Source organism: Malus sylvestris, chromosome 7 (genome assembly GCF_916048215.2).
Source record: "Malus sylvestris chromosome 7, drMalSylv7.2, whole genome shotgun sequence".
In the NCBI taxonomy this organism is placed as follows: Eukaryota; Viridiplantae; Streptophyta; class Magnoliopsida; order Rosales; family Rosaceae; genus Malus; species Malus sylvestris.
Window position 1 is genome coordinate 1,855,042 of NC_062266.1, and position 27,045 is coordinate 1,882,086.

At 41.2% G+C, this 27,045-nt stretch overlaps 1 protein-coding gene, 1 long non-coding RNA gene and 1 pseudogene across 2 annotated transcripts; all 3 read right to left on the minus strand.

Annotated features, from left to right (window-relative positions):
* Positions 1 to 199: 199 nt before the first annotated feature.
* LOC126628891 (phenylacetaldehyde reductase-like) lies at positions 200 to 27,045 on the minus strand (annotated as a pseudogene).
* On the minus strand, positions 3,785 to 10,364 carry LOC126628395 (serine/threonine-protein kinase BLUS1-like). The gene is made up of 2 exons (XM_050298067.1): positions 9,861 to 10,364; positions 3,785 to 4,538 (listed from the first exon to the last, which is right to left on the minus strand). Exons 1-2 carry the CDS (start codon positions 10,326 to 10,328, stop codon positions 4,014 to 4,016), a joined length of 993 nt encoding a protein of 330 aa, XP_050154024.1. The 5' UTR covers positions 10,329 to 10,364; the 3' UTR covers positions 3,785 to 4,013.
* On the minus strand, positions 19,274 to 22,794 carry LOC126628399 (uncharacterized). Its single transcript, XR_007625410.1, has 3 exons — positions 20,380 to 22,794; positions 20,027 to 20,302; positions 19,274 to 19,936 (listed from the first exon to the last, which is right to left on the minus strand). It is a non-coding gene; the product is annotated as an uncharacterized LOC126628399 (long non-coding RNA).

The following is a 27,045-nucleotide window of genomic DNA, read 5'->3' on the forward strand; positions in this document are numbered from 1 at the left end:
AATTCCAAGAATAAAACTGACATACTAACCGAACAACGAGACTAGAGAGACCAAAGTTTTAAACAAATTTTGTAAACAATACGACATTTTATTTCACATGCTCACTTATGAGCAGAATGGCATGAGAGAATATCCAAGTAGATATGTCATGAATTGTCGACGATTTTGCTGACTAGCCGAACAACGAGGAGTTCCATGATCAGAAGAAGTTCTTCTCCTTCAAACCTTCAACGGCGTCCTTCAAAGACACCTCCAGAGGAGTAAACTCAACACCCAAAGTCTGAGCTCTTTCCTTGGATATCTGGTAAGTTGGCGTGAAAGGTCGATCATCTTTACGTCTACCCAAAATAGAGTCACATCAATGTCATGGATCCCTTTAGCAAAACTACGTCTCTAGATGACTTTACCAAATCCACTCAAAAGAAACAGCAACCGAACAGTACCTTAGTGCATAAGCAAACCTGTACTATCCTTGGAAGCAGTTCAATGTAGGACTAAGACGCAACAATTTGGTTATGTTTAGCAACTTACTTTTCGGGAAGTTTGAGAGCAGGGAAGAGATCACGGAAAGTTTTGACAGCCACAGAACAGTGTGCTACCCTTCCAACTATAGAATACCTCCCACTAGCTGAAGGATTCTCCAAGGCTAGAATATGCCATTAGCAACATCTCTAACATCAACCCATCTATGAGTTACATTTGGATACTTTTTCGGTTCATGCATAAATTGTACATCCGGAACAATTAATATTTTCATAGATTGTAAGTTATCACAGACACAGAGGTAATGAAGACAGCACATGTGATATTACTACTACTGCCTACTGGTAGCAAGAGTTGCGTACTGATGATAACAGAAGGGAAGGGAAAAGAAATTATAATTGAATTTGAATATAGAAGAAACCGCAAATAATACTCGAGAAAGTCCCAAACAATTATAAAAGATGTGCATGAAACCAGTAAAATGAACCTTGGATGCATGAGTTGTATTGGTATAGAAGTGAGATATGTTAGTTACTAATAGCTTTCGAGGCAAGGATTTAAATGTAAGTCCTCTCTTCTGTACAAAATGCAAAAGTTCTGGTGGAGAAACATCGACTTGGCGACAGCTAAAAGAGATGAAGGAAGTATTAGCATCTCAGATTCTTACACTTACCAAAGACGTATGGATCTGGACACAACCATTCCTGGATTTACTGCAACCAAATTGATTCCATTCTCCTCTGCAAACTTCCAAGCAGCTTCCTCAGCTAAGGTTTTTGAAAGTGGATACCAAAGCTGATAAAAACAAAGTCTCAATGAGCACAATGAACATATTTTTATATCATGAAAGAAATAAGATTTAAATCTTCTCCAGTGATGTTTTTATTACAAGAGGAATGCTATGCAATGCAACCAGACCAAGATGAATAAACATACGAGCACCGATTGTTCCAGTATATTTAGTAAGAAACTACGTCTTTCAGTTCAGATTCACTACCTGGCAAGGCATTTTTAAAGAGTCGTAATAGCCTAAAAGTTACTCAGAACTAAACTCACTAAGAAAACCGAGGCGTATTAGATAAAGCAAAATAAGAAGTGACTTCTGCAGTGTATGCAGTAAACAATCAAACCATTAAGAACAGAGAAAGAAAACATAGTAAGATGGTAAAGCAGAAATTACATATTATTGTATGAACCTGGATGCATATAAATATATAAGGCCAAGTTCCATCTGATTTTCCATTACATAAACCTAGATCTTCAAGTGAAGCATTCCTGAATAATGAAAGAGAATTAGCGTATTGTGTACAAACCTTTGATTTTTCACAGAAAGCTGGATCTGAAAACCAAGATTCATCAACTACTGCATCAGCAGAAAGAGGTTTCCCAGTAAATACAATTGATACAATGGAGGATGTTAGAACCAGTGGAATCCTAGAAATGCAGTTTGTGTACTTAAAACTTCAGGTGGAGTTCCTATTAGGTTATTTGCTGATACACGGAAAAACTTCAAGTTGCAAAGTACCCCTATGGAGCTCGGAATCCCACCCTCGACATTTTTGAACAAAAGATTAAAATAGGTAAGAGCTGTCATGTTGCCAAAGGAAGCAGTACTGTATTCTATTAGAAGCTAGATCAATAACTTCCAACTTTTGCCATCTCTCTCTGAAAAGCACAGAGAGCAATTTGCTATTAGATTTTGTTTTCCAGAAAGATTTAAGAACTTCAAACTTGGCAGTTCACTAAAGCACAGAGAGCAATTTGCTATTAAGTAATGGGAACATACGAAACTAATTTCCATTTTTGCACAATTTGCAGTTTTAAAACATTAAATTCAGTTCCAGTTTATACATAAGCATATTCGGACTACTTGAGCCAAGGAGCAGACAACCTTAGACACCAAGTCAATGCCACCACACCGGCCACAAAGAAAGTTCAAAGTGCCATCAAATGACAACCTTGGACACCAGCTTATACAAAATCTAATGCAATAAATGGAAACAAAAAATGTGTCCGGGAGTGTTTGTTTCTGCATATATTTATAAATGGACTACTAGTTTATGTGGGAAAGTTCCAAATTTAAATTAATTTCCCAACAGTCCTGTTACATTAGAGTTTGTCAAACATGTTAATTTTTTTCACCAACGATTGTTGATGTGCAAATAAGTTAAGAGTCGAGGTCAGCCCAGGCCAAACGTTGGGCGTAATTGGATTGCTTCATGTGCCTTTATTGTCTTCCAATAAAGTTAAGAGTGGTTGAGTTGGGATTCTACTTAAACATTTTCGACTCGGGATTTCAGAATGTTCACGATCCAATACGAAGTTCAAACTTCATATTTCACAGTATTTAAAACGCAATTCCAAAGTACAATTAAACTTCACAGAAAGAGGTCTCATGCAAGAGTTTTGTGAAACACCAATTATTTTCTGTAACAAATTTTTACATGGTTGATAAAATGGGACTTGACGTTACAATGGTAAGTCCCACGTGATCCATGGCAAGAAGAAGTTTTTCTCCTTCAAAGTTTCCACGGTATCCCTGGTAAGTTGGTGTGAATCATTTGTCATCTGCACATCTGTGAAGAACACACAGACGTTAAACTCTCAAATCTGAAGTCCAAATTATCTGTCACACAAATTAGCAACTACGAAGAATATGCAAATCACTCACTGTACGGACCATTTCACTTGCAGTTTGTACATCACTCACGGTACCTCAGACCAAAACAAAAATACTGAAAACGGAAAAGAATACGCCGAACGGGCAGGGATTCTTTATGAAATACTTAAGTTTCACAAAGGCTAGAACGATATAGGCTTGATAAAGATGTTGTTCTATATTAATAGGATCTCAGGCATGCCAGTTGTAACCCAAATATCCTCAGGCACGAATACTACAAATTATATGCAAGACGGAATTGCCGAGGGTTCAATTGGCAATTTAGCTAGGCCAACCTTAGTATGCAGAAATTGTTCTTTTTGTTTTTGTAATGAGTTATTTCTGCATACGTGTCAAACTATGATCTATAGGACCAAGGGATGACTTCTTCCGGGGAAAGAGCCAAGAAGTGTCCAAAAAAGAGAATACAAATTTGACACGAACTGTTTCAACTCTATCATTTATGCATAAAGTTGTGGCTAATAAGCTTGATCGCTAAAAGCCGGAAAGAATGTCAAAAACAGTTCAAGGCCTTGCCTTAACTGGACTTCAAGAACTACACTTGAACTCCAGATGAAGACCTACACCGAAAGATCCTAAAATTTTCTTTCGCTGAACGAAACGATATACAAAACACAGAACTATCAATCCAACATCAAATGATCTTTAATTCTTTGTTTCATTACAAATGACAAATTCCAAATGATGTAATCAGAGTCTAAACACTTTGTAGCACATCTCATACATGAAAGTTAATGCTGTAAAACTCAATTCTCTCTCTTTCCTAAACCATGAAAAGAACATCCAAAAAGTTTACCAATTTTTTCAAAAAGCAAACTCTCTGCAAATGCAATTTCATGGAAAAATCCTACTAATCACTTTCATTAGGGTCCAACAAGTCACCCAAACCCCAATTTCTTTTCTTCAACCTCTCCTCAACGCTCTCCAAACGCCGAAGCATAGTCTCCGCCAGAAAATCCTTGCCCCTGCAGTTGTGGAAAAACGAGTGCTTCAGCAGCGTCTCTGCTGCCGGCCTCTTCGTAGGGTCCTGATCAAGGCAAGAACCCATCAAGTCCAGGAAAGCCACAGAGTACTTCTTGGTCTTGAAATCTTTGATGATGTTTTCGCAATCTGAAAACTGGTACCTCTTCTTGACCTTCAGAATCTCAGACTCCAAAAACAGCGGCAGGCGAGACATAGGAGAGCCACCGTCAGCCAAATCGATAGCCGTCTTCCCAAATGCCAAGATATCCGCCTTGCATCCACCTCCATTGGGCGCCACCCCATAAGGCGTTGCCGAAGTGTAGTTTGTCCCAGTTGAATGATCGGCACCGTAGAAAGAAGCAGAGACCCCGAAATTGGCGAGCTTAACGGACCCATCAGAGTCGACCAAGATGTTGTTGATTATTGACTCAAACATGTAGTCAAAGTCCAAATCTTTGGGCTACTTTTGTGGTCAAAATTGTTGGATGGCATGCTACATGTGGGAAACCAAAATTGGATGCACTTATGCCTAATTCTTTTTGACTTGATGTTAGGCCTTTGGCCATTGATGTCTTTGAGAAGTTTTTCTTTGGCTATAAAAGGAGAGCAAGGTGCAACCCATAAGCATGGAGAAGTAGAGAAGAACAAGGAAGAGAGAAAAATAGCAAGAAGCCATTTGGCATAGAGAAGAATTTTCTCAAATTGTCTTGCTTTGTATTTTTGGTTTTCTCTTCCTATTGTAAGTGTGAGAGCTTGGGGTTATTTGGGTCTTTGGGAAATTGAGTGATAAACACTATTGTATGTTCTCATTGATTATAGTGGAATACTCCGTCGTCTCCAAACTGGATGTAGGCATTGCCGAACCAGTATAAATCTTGGTGTTCTTGTTGATGTTGGTTTTGTTTCTGTTCTGTTTTACTATTCACTTACAGTCGAATGCTGCTTCCGCACAACAAGTGGTATCAGAGCCCAGTTCCGTGAATAGTGTTGGCGCTACAGTTCCGTGAACAGTGAACTGCTACAGTATCTGTGAACAGTATTGTACCTGTGAACAGTGCCGTATTTGTGAACAGTACCGAGTAGATGGCTGGAGATAAAGATGAATCTGTAAGGAATGAGTCAGCATCGTCTTCGTCTACATCCAATAGACATCCAACCACTACTACAAGGTTAGAGGTTGATAAATTCAATGGCTCTAATAATTTTGGTATGTGGCAATGTGAAGTTATGGATGTGTTGTATCAACAAGAGTTGGATATGGTTCTGGAAGATAAACTAGAAGATATTGATGACAAGTAGTGGACGCGAATTAATCTTCATGCTTGTGCTGCTATTCGATCATTCCTTGATAAGGAGTTGAAATACCCGTATATGAAGGAAACTTCTGCTAAGGAGTTATGGACGAAATTGGAGGAGAAGTATATGACCAAGAGTGCAGAAAATCGTCTCTTCTTGAAGAAGCGACTCTTCCGATTTCAGTATCGTCCAGGTATCTCTATGCACGAACACCTCAATGATTATAATAAAATACTTGCTGATTTAGCAAACCTTGATGTGAAAATTCCTGACGAGGACAAGGCACTATGTTTGTTAAATTCATTGCCTGATGATTATGATCATTTGACAACTACTCTGTTGTATGGAAAATCCGAGGTGAAACTTGATGAGGTGTCTGCGGCATTGGTGAATCATGAGTGTCGTAAGAAGGAGCTGAAGACTCACAATTCACAAACCGAGGCATTTGTTGCAAGGGGTCGAACAGAGGAAAGAAAATCTGGGAAGCGGGGAAAATCTCGTTCAAAGTCACGAGGGAAGTTTCCTGCTAAAGATGAATGTGCTTTTTGTCGCCAAAAGGGTCATTGGAAGAAAGACTGCCCCAAATTGAAGAACAAAGAGAAGGAGAAAGCGGGTTCTGAAGCAAATATTGCAAAATCTGGAGATGATGATTTTGAGTTTGCTTTGGCTAGTTCATATGCTGATGGTCACTCAAATGAGTGGATTTTGGATTCAGGTTGCACCTATCATATGTGTCCCATTCGGGAATGGTTTTCTAATCTCGAGGAGCTGGATGGTGAAGTTGTTTTGATGGGTAATAATAATGCCTGCAAAACACAAGGGATAGGCAAAATCTGTTTGAAGATGCATGATGGAACAATCAGAGAATTAAGTGATGTTCGGTATGTACCGGATATGAAGAAAAATCTCATTTCACTGGGTGCATTGGAATCCAAGGGTCTCAAGATCACCATGGAGGGTGGAGTTCTTAAAGCTGTGTACGGGGCACTGGTGGTGATGAAAGGTACAAGACGAAATAACTTGTATTTCTTGCAGGGGAGTACAGTTATTGGTGGAGCAGCTGTCACCGAAGCTGCTGACGCAGATAGCACAGACACCACGAGGTTATGGCATATGCGTCTTGGGCATGCTGGTGAAAAAGCGTTGCAAGGATTGGTGAAGCAAGGCTTATTGAAAGGTGCAAAGGCATGCAAATTGGAATTCTGTGAGCATTGTGTGTTGGGTAAGCAAACTAGAGTAAAATTTGGCACTGCTATTCACCACACTAAAGGCATTCTTGATTATGTTCACACTGATGTTTGGGGACCTTCCAAGAATGCATCTTGGGGAGGTAGCCATTATTTTGTCTCCTTTGTTGATGACTTCTCTAGAAGAATATGGGTGTACACCATGAAGCGTAAAGATGAAGTCTTGAAGATATTCCTTAAGTGGAAAAAGATGATTGAAACGCAAAGCGGTCGAAAGATCAAGACTCTTAGATCAGACAATGAGGGTGAATATAAGTCTGATCCTTTCTTGAAAGTTTGTCAAGATGAGGGTATTGTGAGGCACTTCACGGTTAGGGAGACACCGCAACAGAATGGGGTGGCGGAGCGCATGAACCGTACTTTGCTTGAGAAAGTTCGGTGTATGTTGTCTAATGCTGGATTAGGCAAGGCATTTTGGGCTGAGGCAATTACTTATGCAAGCCACCTCATTAATCGATTGCCAGCTGCTGCGAACGAGGGCAAAACGCCCATGGAGGTATGGTCTGGTAAACCTTGTACTGATTACAAGTTTTTACACATATTTGGTTGTTCTGCTTACTATTATGTCAGAGAAAGCAAGTTGGATCCAAGAGCAAAGAAAGCTCTATTTATGGGCTTTAGTACTGGCGTGAAGGGATACCGACTCTGGTGTCCAGATGAGAAGAAATTTGTTGTAAGCAGAGATGTGACTTTTGATGAGGCTGCTATGGTTAATCAGAACAAGCATGAAGGTGAAACTGAAGCGACCGAGACCATGAGTAGCTCAAAGCAGGTGGAGTTACTGAAGACTCCAGTTGTTCCAGTAAGGTCTGATGTTTCAAACACTAGTCCTACAGTTAATTCTGATGATGAGGACGAGGATGATGAAGAGGAGGCACCTACCCAAGAGCCTCCACAGCAACAAGACTATATTGCAACCAGAAGATCGAGAAGGGAAATTCGAAAGCCTGCTCGATTTACTGATATTGTGGCATATGCACTTCCTGTTATTGAAGATGATATTCCATCTGCCTACAAAGAAGCTGTCATGAGTTCAGACTGCGAGTTGTGGAAGAAATCTATGGATGAGGAGATGAAATCTCTTCATAAAAATGAGACTTGGAAGCTGGTTCAGTTACCAAAGGGGAAGAAAGCAATTGGTTGTAAATGGGTGTATGCCAAAAAGATGGAATCTTTGGGAAAAGACAATGTAAGATTCAAAGCCAGATTGGTAGCTAAAGGCTACGCTCAGAAGGAAGGTATTGACTACAATGAGGTATTTTCTCCTGTAGTAAAACATTCTTCTATTCGTATTTTGTTGGCTTTGGTTGTGCAGTTTGACCTTGAGTTGGCCCAACTTGATGTCAAGACTGCATTCTTACATGGTGATTTAGAGAATGAGATTTATATGTCTCAGCCAGAAGGTTTTAAGGTTGCTGGAAAGGAAAATTGGGTTTGCAAATTGGAAAAATCATTGTATGGCTTGAAGCAGTCTCCAAGACAATGGTACAAGCGATTTGATAGATTTATGATCGGGCAGAAGTACACAAGAAGTCACTATGACCATTGTGTATACTTTCGCAAACTACAAGATGGAACCTTCATTTATCTGCTTTTATATGTTGATGATATGCTTATAGCATGTAAGAGCAAAGTGGAGATTACAAGGTTGAAGACTCAACTAAGTAATGAATTTGAGATGAAGGACTTGGGAGAAGCTCGGAAGATACTAGGTATGGAAATTGAAAGAGATAGAGCGAAGGGCAAGATTAGTCTGTGTCAGAAGCAGTATTTGAAGAAGGTACTACAACGTTTCAGGATGAATGAAAATTCAAAACCGGTTAGTACACCTCTTGCCTCTCATTTCAAACTTAGCGCTTCTATGTCTCCTAAAACTGTTGAAGAGAGTCAGTACATGGCTCAAATTCCTTATGCAAATGTTGTTGGTAGTTTGATGTATGCTATGGTGTGTACTAGGCCTGATATTTCACAAGCTGTTAGCATTGTCAGTAGATATATGCATAATCCAGGAAAAGGGCATTGGCAAGCTGTGAAATGGATTCTACGGTATATTCTGGGTACTGTGGATGTTGGTTTATTGTTCCAGCAGGATAAAGTTACTAGTAAATGTGTTGTTGGATATGTGGATTCTGATTACGCAGGTGATTTGGACAAGCGTAGGTCCACTACTGGTTTTGTATTCTCTATTGCTGGAGGTCCAGTAAGTTGGAGGTCGATTCTGCAATCTACAGTTGCTTTGTCGACTACTGAGGCAGAATACATGGCTGTAACAGAAGCTATAAAGGAAGCCATCTGGCTTCAAGGGTTGCTTGATGACTTAGGGGTTCAACAAGACCATGTGGATGTTCATTGCGACAGTCAGAGTGCTATTCATTTAGCAAAGAATCAAGTTCATCATGCACGTACGAAACACATTGATGTGAGGTTCCATTTTGTTCGTAAGATTATTGACGAGGGAGATATTCTTCTTCAGAAGATTGGGACCGCTGACAATCCTGCTGATATGTTAACAAAGCCAGTTTCGTTGCACAAGTTTAAGCACTGCTTAGACTTGATTGGCATTTGTAAAATTTGTTGATTGCCCCATGAGGGATTGGGAGACGACTATTTGGAGTTCTACTTAGAGGGTTTGAGTCAAGGTGGAGATTGTTGATTATTGACTCAAACATGTAGTCAAAGTCCAAATCTTTGGGCTACTTTTGTGGTCAAAATTGTTGGATGGCATGCTACATGTGGGAAACCAAAATTGGATGCACTTATGCCTAATTCTTTTTGACTTGATGTTAGGCCTTTGGCCATTGATGTCTTTGAGAAGCTTTTCTTTGGCTATAAAAGGAGAGCAAGGTGCAACCCATAAGCATGGAGAAGTAGAGAAGAACAAGGAAGAGAGAAAAATAGCAAGAAGCCATTTGGCATAGAGAAGAATTTTCTCAAATTGTCTTGCTTTGTATTTTTGGTTTTCTCTTCCTATTGTAAGTGTGAGAGCTTGGGGTTATTTGGGTCTTTGGGAAATTGAGTGATAAACACTATTGTATGTTCTCATTGATTATAGTGGAATACTCCGTCGTCTCCAAACTGGATGTAGGCATTGCCGAACCAGTATAAATCTTGGTGTTCTTGTTGATGTTGGTTTTGTTTCTGTTCTGTTTTACTATTCACTTACAGTCGAATGCCGCTTCCGCACAACAGATGTTTCCGGGCTTGATGTCGCCGTGGACGTGTCCCTGGCCATGGAGATACGACATGGCGTTTAGCGTCTCTTTCAGGACGACAGCAATGCAGGGCTCTGGTAATCCTTGCAGGAAAGCAGAGGAGGAGATTATGGACTCCAGAGAACCGAAGGCCATGAACGGCATGACCACCCAGAGACGGCGGTCAGCGGTGGTGAAGGAGCAATGGTGGCTGAGAATGTTGGGGTGGGAAAGAGAAAAAGTCTTGGTGCCGCGTAGCTTGCTCTGGAAATCGGCCGTGGATTGATTGAGGTCGACGGATTTGATTGCGACGATTGCAGAGTTCCTGGGAACGCAGATGGCCTTGTAGACGACGGCCTTGCCGCCGAAGCCAATTTTTTCGAGGTTTTTGTACGCGGCGGAGTCCAACGGGAATTGAACCTTTTGTGGGTTATCATGGTGGGAGGAGGAAGACGAAGAAGTCGCCATTGGAGACAACAGAGATGAAATCTTGAAGAATGGAGAAGATGAATGTAGGGATTCTGCAGTACTAATTCTAGTGAAAGGTTGATGCTTTGGGAGGAAGACGACGATGCATGAGAATGTGCGAGTGTGTACTGCTCTGCTTGTACTTGCTTATATAATAAAAAATAGTAAGAAGATGAGGGTTTTTTGGGGATTTTCTATTCCGAATGGGGGATAAAATTATAGATAAGTTTTAATTTTTGCCCCTAGATTTTGTTAATTAGCAGAATCATCAACATTCTGTTGTGAGGCGGTTTTGGTAATTAGGATTGGGTGAGGTTGATTAAGATAAAGTACAGTTAGTTCGTTTTCTGTTATTTGCCATCTCAGCAATTTCTTGGGAGGCAAGGCATTGTTAGTCCTGTTGTGAGTACCTCGTATAAATATTTCGAAAGGAACATAAGCACACGAACAAAATACATACTTGAGACCCGTAAATTCACGAACAAGACCGACCTACTGATCTATGAAATCATTCTTCAAGATGTAAATTAAAAGTCAAGTAAGCCTTAAAAAAAAATTTTGCTAATATTAACTAGACCAAATTTGTAAACAATATGACGTAATTGTTGATAATTGAACAAAATAAACCAAAATACTAGAACTTCCCTTGGACCAAAGACGACATTTTATTCCACAAGCTCACTTATGATCATGAGCAGTATCCTACCATCAAAAGTTGATAGGCCATATATTTGAATGATGCGTCGCCAACACGATGGATGTGCAATCCGTCGAGTTATCATGAATCATTAGAGCAACGGGCAAAGCCCATGTTGACCTTTTATCTAATAAATGCATCCCTTCTAGAAGTCGGGGTTTGTTGCACGTATTAGCTCTAGAATTACTACGGTTATCCGAGTAGCAGTTACCATCAAACAAATTATAACTGATTTAATGAGCCATTCGTAGTTTCACTGTCTGAATTTGTTCATATTTACACATGCATGGCTTAATCTTTGAGACAAGCATATGACTACTGGCATGATCAACCAAGTAGCATTCCTCTTCGACGTCGGCACCGCGCCAGACAGACAACCTTGACGGTCGACAGCTCTGCATGAGAGAATATACAAACTCAGTGCAACAAGATTCATAAGCTGGCCCAACCATTCCATCAACTTTCCAGATAATTGATTGTTCCCCAAATGAAGAAGAGAAGGTGTATAAATTAAACAAAGCACTGTAAGGACTCAAGCAAGCCCCCGAGTTTGGTACAGTGAGATTGACTCTTACTCAGCAATAGTGGATTCAACAAAAGTCCTAGTGAAGCTGCACTCTACACAAAGTTTCCGTCCTTTCAAAGGTAATTTTCTTAGAAGGGGCCAATCTCAATTTTCTTAGAAGGGCCCAATCTCAAAGTTTCCGTCATATCGAGCTAAAAATACAGGTTAAGATGTGTGGTTTTCCGCGAGAACGATGATCAGTTGGGAAGATGCATCAACTGGTAATCATACTACAGTGTATCAAAAGAGAAAACTAGAGGTGTATTTGCCTAGTTTGGACCTAGTGTTCTTAAGCTCTGAGAAAAATGAATTCGATTGAAAATTCACTTAATTTTTGCGAGAGTTGAAGGTCCTGAACTACATCTAGCTTATATAGTCAAAGAGATCTGCTGTGTCCTTCGTTCTAGGGAGTGACTAAGGGCAATTTGAACATTTAGCTAGGACCAGCTCTGTGCCATTGCCGGAAATTCATAAGAATTGACTCTGCGTTCGTACGAAGGCATGTCGCATAGGCACTTGTCACCTGACGTTTGCAGCCGCGGACACATTGAAGAACTACGATATCGGGGAAAGAAATCTTAATTTGCAAGATATATCAAAACAATCATTTGTCAACAAGATAAGGAAACCTAAACCAAATCAAATAATATCAAAATCCTAATTAAATCATATAAAATCACTAATTAAATCAAATCCTAAAATACTTTTCTTTTTATTTTTCAACACCCTCCCTCAAACTCATGACGTAAAATCATGAGTTTGCGAGAAAGAAATCTTATTTGATATGCTGTAACTAATGCAAATCCTAAATTACGTTCCTTTTTATTTTCCAATACCCTCCTTCACACTCTTTGTGTGGATAAATTATTTGATGGTGCAGTACCATCACGTGGCACATACAGCTGATAGTACCCACCAATAAATGCATGACACGTGGCAAATTTAACATCTTTGGCTTCCACAAGAACAGGCAGCTAAAGCGTCAAGCTCAAAGGTGTGCGATTTTTCATTTCATCAGCAATGGCGGACTTTCGTTCTCTTTCAGTAATCTCACGTCCTCTGTTTTTAGGGTTTTGTTTTTTCAGAAATTGAAAAATGCACCTTCTTTGATCACTGAACACGCTAGGCACACTTTTGTGTCCATGTTTCACGGAATCGCGTTCGTAACATTTGGATCCTTAATTTTTGGGCTATTTTTTAAAGGAAAACTAATGAAAAGGGCTTGAAAACTTTGAGTTTTAATGATAAAGACAAAATAAAGGGTAAAGTGAATAGTACCAGGATTGACTTTTTAGTGTAAAAATGTGGTTTTTCGTTAAAGTGAACAGTACCGGGTGCTTTTCGTTAAAGTTCCCATTTTTTAATTTAATTTAATTTTTAATCTTTAAAAGAGAGGCAAACTTGATCAACAATGGCGAAGATGGTTTCTGGTTTCAAACAATCGGAGATGAATCAGTTTGATGGTTCCCTGCTGCAATTGAAGGGTCTTTTGGAGAAGATGGGTTCCGTTCGAATGTGCTTCAGAGCCAATTCCAGGAGATCCAGGACGGCATAACTCGGATCGGAACTCCCTCTGGACCCGATTTAAGGAGGAGGCACGGGAAAATGAGCTGGAAGTCAAAGTAGTGAACTTTGCCACGTGTCCTTCATTTGCTCCATATCATGAATTTTCTAAGAAGGAAATATTCATTGATATGCTATAACTAATGCTAATCTTTTCAAATGCTTAGAAAATCACAATCCGTCAGAACTAATACTTTTTTTTCGAATGTTCAGTTGAAACTAGCGCCAATCTTTTCAGAAGCCGGATTATAACAAACGCCTCTTTTCAAAAGCCTGACTAACAAATCATAATCATCGAAACTAACGTCTCTTTTCGAAAGCCTAATTGGAACTAACGTCTTTTCCGAAAGCCCAATAAATAATCTCTTGATATGTTGGAGCCAACGTCTCTTTTCGAAAATCCAGTTGAAACAAATGCTAATCTATTTGAAGGCTCAACTGAAATTAACGTCTTTATTTGGAAGCCCCAACCACCAAACCCCTCCTCTTTTTTTTATATATTTTTTCCTTATCTTTTTTTTTTTGATCCTCCTTTTTTTCTCTTCTTCAAACTCAAAATCAAACTAAATTAAAAATAAAAATAAAACAAAACCCAACAACCTTCATGATAGGAAAATAATCCTACCTTGATAAAACTATTTTCTTCTTCTAATCTCTTCTCCAAGGCAGCGAAAACCACAACCTTTTTCTTTCTTCTTTTTTCTTCATGGCAGCGGAATTTATCTTCTTGTAACAAATGTAGACAATGTTCACCCTTAGGTTCATAGCGTGTGGGTGCACCAAAAAAATTAGCTTTATGCGCCCACATGAAGGCGCTAACAACAAAGTTTAACCAAGAATCGAACTCTGCTCTGATACCAAGTTGAAAAAAAAGGGTTTATGACAAATATAAGAATTCTCTACAATGTCACAATTATCAAATACTACTTCAATACTTTATTCTTCGCCATAAGGAGGCATTTATAGGATTAAAAAAGAGCAATATTAGGAAATAATCAAAACAATCATTTGTCAACAAGACAAGGAAACCTAGACCAAATCAAATAATATCAAAATCCTAATTAAATCATATAAAATCACTAATTAAATCAAACCCTAAAATAATTTTCTTTATATTTTCCAACACAAACTTAATTTCCCAATTATTCGATCACCTCGTGCACTAAATTAACAAATTGCTGCAGGTTGCAGAATTCAAAACTTGAGGAAGCCCTTCTCCTTGAGCGTTTCAACAGTGTCCTTGAGACTCGTTTCCAGAGGAAAGAAAGTGATTCCCAAACCTTTTGCTCTCTCCCTGGACACTTGAAACTTTGAGTCAGAAAGATTGCCAAGCTCAGGAAGGCTCAATGTGGGGTAAAGCTCTTGTAAAATCTTCAGAGTATCGAGACTGTTTGGATCAAAACTTGAACTTTGGGCTCAGGAAAGGGGCTGGCCCAAAAGGATGCCTAAAGGAAGAGTCGGCCGAAGCCCAGCCAAAACCCGGCAAGCAGAAAATGGGCTTTTCTGACTTGGTGCAGCTCATGAAGACCACTTGCTCACCTACCCAAAGGCCAAGTGGTATAGACTGACCAGCTATACAGCCCATAAAGTACTTTATAATGGCAGAACAAGTAAAATAGTTGATGAGTCACTGCCCTTCAAGTTGCATTCGGGCAAGGCTGCTGCTACAATAGGCCAAGCTGAGTTGTCTATAAAATAAGAAAGAAAAATCAGGAATAAAGACACTCAATCAAACAAACAAATGCAAGCACAAACTCTGCTCAAAGCCAGATTTACCTTCAAAACGAAGCTGTAGTCAGCCCAAGCCTTCATCATTCTCGGGACAAGCCTTCACTCAAACCTTTGTAATAGCTCTGCTACCCTGTTCAACCTTGTTGTAGTATCGATTTCTCCTTGTAAACTCCTCTCCTTACCTCTCTCTAAAGCTCTCAGACCCTTGATAAGCCACAAAGATAGGGACCTGCAAAACGATCAGGCTTGCCCAACCTTCTTTGTTTTTGTCTTTTCATTCATTAGCCTAGCAATATGTTGTATACTTCTAGTTGTATTCAAGTTATTTCTAGTAAGATGACTATTAAAAGAATCTCTCAGTACTTGGATCCGATTTGAATATATCTTCATTGTTCAAACCAGATCTAAGTTCTAAGCCCTCGGGCATATAAATTTGATCAGTTGAAAGTCCTTGGCCTCAAGGCATAAAAAAGAACCTTATGTGGACTTAACCCATCCACAATAGTCCTTGATAAACAAGAAGTCCGAAGTTACTTGGGGCGCAAGTAATCGACCTGCCCCCTTAGTTTTATTTCTATTATATTATGATTATCATAGAACGCTTAAGCATGGAATGGATTCTGATAGGAAGCCTCAAGGCCTACACCTAAGGCCCCACAAATGCACCTATTTGGATTTATTCCGTTCCGCGGTCTAGAACGTTTGAGTATAAAGAACAAATTCTGATGGGAAGCCTCAAGGCCTACACCTAAGGCCCCACAAAGGTACATATTTGGGTTCGTTCTATCTCTCGGATTCGGGTAATCAGAAGTATAATAGTTGTAAGACTCCTGCAATCAATGGAACAAATATTATATGTTCGAGCACTGGTTTAGTTATTGATGGGAAGCCTCAAGGCCTACACCTAAGGCCCCACAAAGTCACATGTCATAACTAACACGGTTTCTCGGGCATATATATGTATACAACTTAAACTCGACATCCATTTTACATCTGTCATGCTAAAGCTGGCAGTGGCACGCCTGAGTACTTAGAAGTTAATCTTGATTGTGAGCCTCAAGACCTACACCTAAGGCCCCACAAAGGCACCTCTCAAAGTTAACTTTGTCCTTCTCTTCCAGCCTTGCCGGACAAGCCTTGCCCGACGAGTCTTGCCCGATAAGCCTTGCCCGACGAGTCTTGCCCGATAAGTCTTGCCGACGAGCCTTGCCCGACGAAGCCCGACAGTGAAGCAGAAGCCCGACAGCAGCCCTCAACCGGCGTCAACCTCCCGGGGAGCTGTGCGCTCGTCGGCTAGGAAACATCCCCGACGGAAATTCCTGACGCGAACATAGTTTTGGTACGCCCGGTGGGATCATATACCTTTTGATCTTACTTGTCCAAAAAGAAAAGCCACAAAATTGGAAAAAAGAATCCGAATAAGGGTTTCTCTCAACCTTTTCTTCTACAAATGGCAGATCAATCAGGAAATCCTTCTTCCCCATCAGGACGAGTGGTCCTAGAAAGCCCAATTTCATCTGAGAGATCGAAAAGAAAGGGAACTAGTGAAGAACTACAAGCTACTATGATCCAAGTACTCAAAAGCATGGAAAGAATCTCCTTGGAAACCAAGGGAGAAGTGAGTAGACTCTGTACATTAACAGGGAATCTACAGAGAAGACTTGATCTGGAGTTTTCTACTCCAAAAGGGGCTCAGGGAAGTGGGATGAGCCAAGTTACCATGAGAAGTGAACCAATCATTCCCTTATTCCCACTATTAGAAGAAGAAAAGGATAAGGGAAAGAATAAGGTAGTTCCTAAAGGGAGTCAACCTGTGATTGAGCCAGTCCTGGAGAAAGAGCTTCCCAGCTTCCCATTATTATCATTTAATAATAGGAGGCAAAGCGAGCAAGAGAGAACAAAGTACGGAATGCCTGTAATGATGGGGGAGACTAGCGGAATGGAAGGCACCATTACTTCAGATAAACCTCCACCTTACAGGCCACCCCCGTTGGCTAATAAGGGAGGAGGTCCTAACTGGAGGAAGCCCAAACCAAGGAGAGAAGCAGGTGCGGGCAACGACCGGAGCCCAAAGATTGAATCTGCTCTCATCGGTCATAATGATAATTCAACTACTCAGCAGCTGAGGGAAGAATTGGCTGAGCTAAGAAAGACAGTGGCTCAAAATGCTCAACCGCGGGCTCGCCCAGTGTTCAGGGTCACTTACCAAAAGCCTTATCCTGAATATATTGACGAGCTAAATCCATTCCCTCTCAACTTCAAGATGCCTGCATTCCCAACGTTCACAGGTGAAGACAGTAGCGTGTCCTCCAGAGACCACATTTTCAAATTCTCCAATCATTGTGTGGCATATGAGGACAACCCAAATTACAAATTGAGGTTGTTTGGGAATTCATTGGCCGGTTTAGCATCTCAGTGGTACTCTCTATTACCCCATAACTCTATTGCCAACTGGGGGCAAATGGAGATGGCTTTCCACAAACAATTTTACAGAATAGAGCCGGAATTGACTATCAATGACCTTGTTGAAGTCAAACAATACGATCATGAATCTACTGAGGACTTCATGATGAGGTTCAGGAAAACAAGGATGAGATGCCAATTCCCCGTCAACCAAGCGCAGCTCATATCAATTGCTCAAAGGGCTCTGAAATTACCTTTGAGGAAGAGATTTTATGATACACAATTCAACGAGCTGCAAGAATTGGTAATTGCTGCCACTAAGTATGAGAGGCTGTTGCAAGAAGAGCAACAAGTGAAACACACTTCCAATGTTCCTCCCTTCTACAAAAACAAAGTTGCAATTCATCGTGTGGAAGTAGGAGAAACCAGGCCAGAACATGAGGGTGGCCATGACGAAGATGGCATTGACGTGTGTGCCGCTGAAATGACCACACCTTTCAAACCACTGACGTTAAAAGGGCTAGTCCAACGTGTCAAAAATCAGAAGATCGTAATGAACGATGGTGGTTTCGTCCCCATGAAACCACTCAAGTACCAGAGTTATTCGTTCGATCTGACCAATGCACCTGAGATCTATGAAGAACTGGTGCGGGCAAGAGTAATTTTTCCCGACGGTACCAAAAAGATGCCCAAACCAGAAGAACTCAGAAGGAAGAAGTATTGTAAGCTACACTATACCTTCAACCACTCCATAGTCAATTGTGTCCAGTTTAGAGATTGGATACAAGACCTGATAGTGAAGGGAAAACTATTACTTGACAAGCCCCAAGCCAGTATGATGGTGGATACAAACCCTTTCCCGGAGGCTCCTATCCATATGATCAACCTCATTTAAAAAGAAGAGCCAGGGTCACCAGTTGGTACAGCAGAGGAAAGAAAAGATCCCGGGTTGTCCCAACACCCCTGCATGAATAAAAGTACCATGAAGGGGACCAAGGAATCAAGATCAGGCCCTAAGATTGGTGCTGACGAGGGAAGTAGAAGAAAGAAGAAAGTAAATAAGGGGGCAAAGAGTTGCCCGAAGTCAAGTCAAACAGTACCAAGAGCAGAGCATGGGACAAACCACATGTTCATTCCAATAAGAAAAGGGTTACAAATCATCCTATTCTAAAAATCTAACATCTTCACTCAGGGTAACTATTCGAGAATGATATGTCTGCATAATGGCAATTATCCTACTAGGTTCGGCCAAAACAGTATGGCTATTTACAAGTTGGGACCTAATATGCTCTAACTCTGAGTTTGACTTCTCTACCCCCTCAATTTGGTTTTCAAGGGTATCCAGAAGAGTTGCTTGTTCAGCTTTAAGAACAACCAGTTGTTCCTCCAGCTTTTGGATTTCAGAAGTAACAACTCTAACCCTTTTTTTTGTCTGCAAGCTTTCATCCATCAACCGATCAACTTGAGCGGAGGTGCTTGACTCTTTCTCCATAAAGCATTTTGCCTGATTAGCTTGTCTGTCAGCTCTCTGGTATTACTCCCTAAGAGCCCTTAAATTCTTAAAGAAAGAGAGAAAGGAATCGTGCTGGGGTTTTGATAGCCGACCAGTTTTGAAAGACTCAATTGTGACCTTTTCTAAGTCACAAAGAGCCTTGGGGCTGAATGAAGTAGTGAAGTCCTTCATTGCCCATTCTTGGAAGACTTGTTGTTGCTCTGAAGAACTGGAGGTTGCTGAAGAATGTCTTGAAGATTTCAACCTCGTCTTAAGCCGCCCGAGTGCTTCAAAAAGTTTGGGCAACTTAGCAGGGTTTGAGGATGGAAAAGGAGGAGGATCCTGCACTGCAACTCCCTCTAATGGAGCAATGCCCACTGGGGGGCAATCTCTGTCTGCCTGCTCTTCTCAATTCCAGAAGGGGGAATCTTAGTACCTCCAGAAGATAAATGAGGACGGGAGCACTTTGAATTACGGACCAAACGAGGGGGGAAGTCTCTTTCAAGACTTGCTGCGAAAAGCCAAAAAGACCAGGTCAAAACAAGAATACAGTTTGAGGCAAAAAAAGGCTTTGGAGAGAAGAAATGTACCTGACTTAGCCCTGGGGTTTCACCAGGAAGAGTACTAAATCCTCGTTGAGGGGAAGACTTTCCACCACCAGCAAGAGAAGAATGAGCTACACTTAAGCCTGCACCAGTGCCCTAAAGATATCCCGAGGTAGCAGCAATTGTTAGTAAACAGATTGTAAGAAAAAAAAACAAGAAGAAAATACTCCCATACCTGAGTTTGATCTTGAGGAGAAGAAGGAGGTTCATCAATATCAACTGTCGGGCAAGCAGGCACCCATGAGATTATTACCTCTGAGGTTACAGGAATCTCAGAGACTATGGGTTCATTATCTGATACCACCGATAGAGGGGGTGGCTCATATACCGGAGAAGGCTGCAGAAAACGTGAGTATGAGTTAATTTGGAAGCAATGTACCAGAATTCAATTTGGGAATAATGGCTCATCAAGTTACTGCCCTCATCCACGAAGTGCAACATAACTCCTGTAGAAGGGTCAAACTGAGAGGAAGGAGTTGCATCCAGGGCAGGAGAAGAAATCACAAACTTCAGAGGAGGGCCATGACTAGGCAAGGAGGCAGATGCCCCAGCCTAAGTACAGATAGAAGAAGAAGAAAGATTCAGGCATTAAGTCCAGAAACTATAGAGTTACCTAAGGGTTGAAAAAGGAAGGAAAGGTACCTCCGAAGGGTTAACCTGGGGAGGAGAAAGGCTGGTTTCTCGGGCAAGTGGTGGGGAGGCCTTGGGCGGAAGAAGCTTTTCCTCTCTTGCGGCATGATTCAAATAATCAGATTTATAGTTATGTGAAAGCAAGAAGGGGTGTACAGATAAAAAATATAAATCATACCTCGAGTTCTGTGATGGCGGTATTTTGCAATTCTTCAGCCTTTTTGTGCATGGCAGCTCTTAATGGTTCCTCCTTAGAAGCAATGATTAGTCTCTTAGATGCTTGAGGTCCTGTTTTTCGAGGAAAACAAGAAGCAATTAGATATAGGAGAAAGGTAGCAGTTTGGTAAAGAAGAACAGAAACTTACTTGAAGATTGTTGCTTCTTTCTGCCTGCCTCGGGGACTGGAGCAGATGGGGCTGATGACTTAGGAGGAGCGACAGTTCTTGCTCTCTTACTCTTTCTAGTAAGAGTTGGTCGTGGGGTTTTGGGTAGAAGTGTAGGATCAGGATCTGAAGCCTCGATCACAACCGTTTTCTTTCGCTTGGGTGCTTTAATAATTGCCTCGGGTGTTTCTTCAGCTCCTGAATCTCGAAAGGATTCCGAAACATCCACACCTTCCCCAGCTTCTCGTCTTTCATCCTCTGCTGCAGCTCCATGGAGAACTGCAGCATCAGCTGAGTCATCCTCGGACTCAATGGCTTCTGATTCAACATCCACTAGGGCTGCAGGGTCAAGCAAGAGTAAGGTTAGAAGGACTTCAGAAGGGAAGCAGAATCAGGTTAAAAAGAGAAGTACCTATCAGAAGTGACCAATTCTTCTCTTGGATCATCTTCTTCCAATTTTCAAGCTCGCCCGAGTTAGGGTATGACTTAAGAGAAAGTTAACTGAAAAGACGATCATGAGTCTCTTTCAAATCTCCTCCATACTTCTTGGTCCATCTGTCTTCCCACCAAGAAGAGAAGAGCGAAGTACATTCAAAGTTGATGATGATGGACTTTCAGGCAACCTGACTCATTACGTCAAGACTGCGTCGGGCAGCTCGGAAGATCACCTCAGAGGGAGTTGGTAATCGAAATGAAGTGCCACAATAGATAGAATCGAAGAACAGGACGGGAATGGCCTGCCTGAATCCTAACTGCCTGCTGCAAAAGTTAGGATGGTACACCTCCAAACCTCGGTCATATCTATTACCCCGAACTCCCCAGGCCAGGTCTCTCGGTTGAATGCAGCTAATGAATTTCTCCCTACAATAGGGGGTAGCATCTTCACTAGGAGCATCTTGAAAGACTTGGTCAGAAAACCAAGGGTATCTCCTCAAGATCGACGCACCCCATTCTAAATCTGATCGAGTCTTACAAACTCTGAAGAAGTAGAAGCAGGCAAAGGTGGAGTGATCTATAGGGGCAGCTTCAACCAGGATTCGGGCAGGGGCCACACCCTCCGGGAACTCCAAATTGGCAGCCCGAAACTCTGGGAAGTACCATTGAAGCCAGGTTTGTATCATCCAGATAAGCCCATTCAGGTTGGTCTTAAATGGCTCGCCTTGAGTCATTTCGAAGAGAAGATGATAAAGATGAGAAAGGAAGAATGGGCTTGTAGCTACATCATTGAAATTATGAAGAACTTATACTAAGGGGATCCATTCAACCCTCACCCCTTTAGACTTGTTGGGGAAGATATGTTTGTTGAGCCAGTATAAGAGGAAATACATGTGCTCTTGATCTTTATCAACCCGAGAAGAGCTTGCCCCAAAATTCGCCTTTACGAAAAAAATGAAGCCTTTGAAGGAGGTCTCATAGCTCTTGAAAGTTGCAGAGTTATAGTTCAAAGAAAGGAAAGTAGTGGATGAACCTGAGCTCCCAATGGTAGTGGAATGAACCCAGTCTTGAGTGACGTCCACTATCCTGCCCGATGGCCTTAACCCGAAGACCTGGGCCATGTCAAGAATGGTTGGAGACATGGGGCCCATGCGGAAGTCGAAAGTATTCGTGCCCGAATTCCAGAAAATAAGGGCAGAAGCAAGCAATTCGGGCTTGGGAGTAATGGAAATTTTCGAGAGCATGATTAATTCATAAATACCATTACTCATCCATTTCTTCTTAAAGGTGGGCTCTAATTCATCATTCCACTGAGCCCAAGCAGGATCGTTCATCAGAGGAAAGCCTCGACGGTATAACGACCATTTGGTTGAAGAGATGCCCGACCTAGCCAAAAAGGGATTTGGGGAAAACCAATTATCCCTGGGCATGTTGCTTTCTACCACTGAAGGGACCCGGGAGATCCATGCGGGACCCAATGATTGTGCCCCATGCACCTCAAAGAAGAGCTCGGAATGCAAACCTGCCCGAGGGCGATGCAGCGTTGAGTAGACGTCGCAGAGTGGCGATTCCTTCGCCAGACTCGTAGGATGGTTGGGTTTGGCTAAATCTCGAAGCCATTTGATGAAGTTTGAAAGGGGGATACCAAAGAAGATGACGAGGGTGAAAGATATCGAGCAAAAAAGTGAAAGAGAATCTGAAAGATTTAAGAGAAGAGAAATAGCTGGGAGAATTAGGAAATTTTCAAATTACGGAGGGATTTCTTGCCGTGAACACAGGGGATTGGAGGGTTCGAATGCAAGGGATTCGTGGGTTTTAATAAGGAGCTTTTCAATCAATATTGGCGCCTGGAATTCCAGGCTAAATATCAATTGAAGGGGGCACTGTTTGGATCAAAACTTGAACTTTGGGCTCAGGAAAGGGGCTGGCCCAAAAGGATGCCTAAAGGAAGAGCCGGCCGAAGCCCAGCAAAAACCCAGCAAGCAGAAAATGGGCTTTTCTGACTTGGTGCAGCTCATGAAGACCACTTGCTCACCTACCCAAAGGCCAAATGGTATAGACTGACCAGCTATACAACCCATAAAGTACTTTATAATGGCAGAACAAGTAAAATAGCTGATGAGTCACTGCCCCTCAAGTTGCATTCGGGCAAGGCTGCTGCTACAAGAGGCCAAGATTGTCTATAAAATAAGAAAGAAAAATCAGGAATAAAGACACTCAATCAAACAAACAAATGCAAGCACAAACTCTGCTCAAAGCCATATTTGCCTTCAAAACGAAGCTGTAGTCAGCCCAAGCCTTCATCCCTCTCGGGACAAGCCTTCACTCAAACCTTTGTAATAGCTCTGCTACCCTGTTCAACCTTGCTGTAGTATCGATTTCTCCTTGTAAACTTCTCTCCTTACCTCTCTCTAAAGCTCTCAGACCCTTGGGGCGCAAGTAATCGACCTACCCCCTTAGTTTTATTTCTATTATATTATGATTATCATAGAACGCTTAAGCATGGAATGGATTCTGATAAGAAGCCTCAAGGCCTACACCTAAGGCCCCACAAAGGCACCTATTTGGATTCATTCCGTTCCGCGGTCTAGAACGTTTGAGTATAAAGAACGAATTCTGATGGGAAGCCTCAAGGCCTACACCTAAGGCCCTACAAAGACACTTATTTGGGTTCGTTCTATATCTCGGATTCGGGTAATCAGAAGTATAATAGTTGTAAGACTCCTGCAATCAATAGAACAAATATTATGTGTTCGAGCACTGGTTGAGTTATTGATGGGAAGCCTCAAGGCCTACACCTAAGGCCCCACAAAGGCACCTGTCATAACTAACACGGTTTCTCGGGCATATATATGTATACAACTAAAACTCGACATCCATTTTACATCTGCCATGCTAAAGATGGCAGTGGCACGCCTGAGTACTTAGAAGTTAATCTTGATTGTGAGCCTCAAGGCCTACACCTAAGGCCCCACAAAGGCACCTCTCAAAGTTAACGTTGTCCTTCTCTTCCAGCCTTGCCCGACGAGTCTTGCCCGATAAGTCTTGCCCGACAAAGCCCGACAGTGAAGCAGAAGCCCGACAACAGCCCTCAACCGGCGCCAACCTCCCAGGGAGCTGTGCGCTCGTCGGCCAGGAAACATCCCTGACGGAAATTCCTAACGCGAACAGAGACGGTCAGCAACTTGACCAACTAAACAATATCTTCCGCTCGCTGAAGGAACTAGAAAGTTTATGAAGACATATTGTTGTGGCTGTCTGCATATCAATCTATGAAACTAAGAAAGTCTTGACAGAAAATTTATTCTTTATTTTTTTATTTTTTTATTTTTATTTTTTTGGAAAAGTCTGACTAAATTGTTCAAAGGGAGAAAAAGAAGTAATTTGTTGAATTGGCCTTTTACCAAACACTTCAGGTGCATTCAGAATTTCAAAAGAACAAGAGAGGTATTTACTCCAACGTGCACCCTCCCTATTTGTGTGTAAAAAGCAAACAGGGCCCGTGCTTTTGTCAAATGTCATTATTGGGAGAGATTTTCTCGTATCACTAATCCATCACCTGTCAATCATCTATTAGACGAGTAGTGCACTTTTTAAACACATGACTCTTTATTGCATTTATTGGATGGTGATGCTATCAAGATTAAATCTTAGTCGCATATGAGCATTTCTCCATTATTGACAAAAATGTTTTGTAAAACAGTGGGAAGTCAGTGTTGGTACAAGCAAAGAACACGAGCAAAATATTTGGAGACCTCCTCGGGGAAGTGTCAAAGGAATGCTAGGAACAAAAAGAAAAGCGACAACTGAAATGGGAGAGGTCTGAGCTGAAAAGACGGCTCTTCAAGTCACCAATTAATTGGCTTAACATAATTTTCACATTAAGATGAGTTTTAGTGTTTCCTGAATAACAATGGCTAGCACGTCCTCAAGACCAAAGACTACTTTGCATTTTATTTCACAAGCTCTGAAGTATTATTCAAATCACCCCATGATGTTCACTTATGAGCAGATTGGCATGAGAGAATATACAAGTAGATATCTCATGAATGTCGACGATTTTGCTGACTAGCCGAACGACTGCGAGTTCCATGGTTTGAAGTTCTTCTCCTTCAAACTTTTAGAAGAAATATCTTGAATATTTCGTTACTTTATTCATCCTCTAGGGTTTACAATATATAGGTACAAGACTTAGCTCTACAAGGAAAGTAATTACAAAAGATGTTGGATCCCTGACCACAATGCAGAAACAAAATCAACTGCTTGCATCCCAAGGAATATTATTTAAACACAAAGGGGTGAAGTGTACCACTTATGAGATTACGAAGAAGCTCGACAGGGAGATTAAGAGTTCAGTTGGCTATAAGAGTGGACCAATCGCAATCCCTGGATTCATTGACGCCAAGTCAATCCCATTTCCTTCAGCAAATTTTCAGGCAGCCTCCTCAGCTAAAGTTTTTGAGTGAGGATACCATCGCTGAACAAATGAAGAAGGAAGTGCATATGAGTTTGTAGTTCATCATCATGTACTGCTTCGTATTGTGTTAAGCTTACCGCTATGTCCAATATTTTTCAGTAGTATGGGAAGTTGGGAATATACATGCCTTGTTCTTCTAACAAAAAAGTGGATCCGAGTACCAAGTTTCATCCAAAACCACATCAGATGCCAGAGGGGTTCCAGTCCCCATTACTGAAGCAATAGATGATGTTAAAACCACTCTCTTGACAGAGGGGAACTTTGCACACGATTTAAGAACATTGAGTGTTCCTTTCACTGCAGGCTCAACTATTTCTGCCTGCAATATGGAGAGAACTGTGTTGGTTTTCTAGGCGTGCACAAGTGACATGATAAAATATTTAAAGTATGAAGTGAAGGGACAAACCTGTGGGTCAGTGGCTGAGAATTGTGCAGACAATGCTGTATGAAAAACACCTACACATCCATCATCTACAGTATCGAAAGCTCCTTCTAACAAATCCACTTTCAACAAATAAAGCCTTTCTTTTGCTCCATCTAGTGAGTGTAAGTCTTCTGTTTTCTTTCGATCATCTGTGTTCTGCAGAAACAGAATTATTGAGGAGGTTTCAATTGGCAGTTCAGCTAGGCCGAGCGTAGCACCTAAAATAACAATAATAATTGGATGCAAAGGAGCTGTTATTTGCACTCCAAATAGTCGTCCTGCACTTCCCCTAATGTTTAGAAAAAGAGCAGGGAGTGCAATGTAAATAGGATGGCAGTTTTATATTATATGATATAAGCAAAGTTGAAAATACTGACTTGGTTCACGAACAGTGCCTTTGACAGTATATCCCTTCTGCAGTAATTAAGAGCTTCACGAGCCATGATGCTATGTAACCAGATGCTCCTGTTACAGAATCTTTGTTTCTCCACTACTTATTCGCTCTCTCTCTCTCTCTCTCTCTCTCTCGCCCCCAAAAGCTCAGAATTAATAAGCTTTGGTTTGGTTCAGTTTGTGTTTTTTATGGTGAAAACTCATCTGGACGTAAGGGTCAATGAAGGCAACTTCATTCTTCTTCAGCTCTGAATAATTATGTTATGGATATTTACTGTGTGCTATGAATGTTCAACTAAATTTTATGTCTTTATTAATATATTTTGGAAAACAAGTCCATGTAAATTTCAAAGGGAGAAAAAAGAAGAAAATTCTGAATTGGTCTTTCGTCAAACACTTAGGTGCAGTCCAAAGATCAAAAGGGAGAAATTTCTGCAGTCAAATATTATGATGGCGATGTTAACCAAATAGTTTCGAGCAAATGAGGTTTGATTGTCGCTTGTGGAGTGCTCATAATTTGCAGCAAATGCATTTGACTACAGCTCCCTCGTAACCGATGAGTGTGTTAGTCCTGTGCTATTTGCAGTCATTTCTCGCGACTATAGTACTTTAATTTATTTACTGCGTTAACATACATTCTATTTGTGTTTAGAAAGCCCGTGAAACATGACTAGAGTTCTAGTCACCTGCATTTATTATAAGCGAAAAAGATTAAACACGACCAAAATATTTAGAGACCTAGTAACAAGAAGAAAAGCAACTGGAGTGCGAGAGTCAAAGTCGAGAAGGCTCTTCAAGACACCAATTCATTGGTTTAACATACTTTTCATAATAAAACTAACGAGTTTAAATTGTCGCCAAACTAAAGACTACGTTACGTTCTGTTGCTCATACTTGCAAGCATCACTAGAGGTTGCAT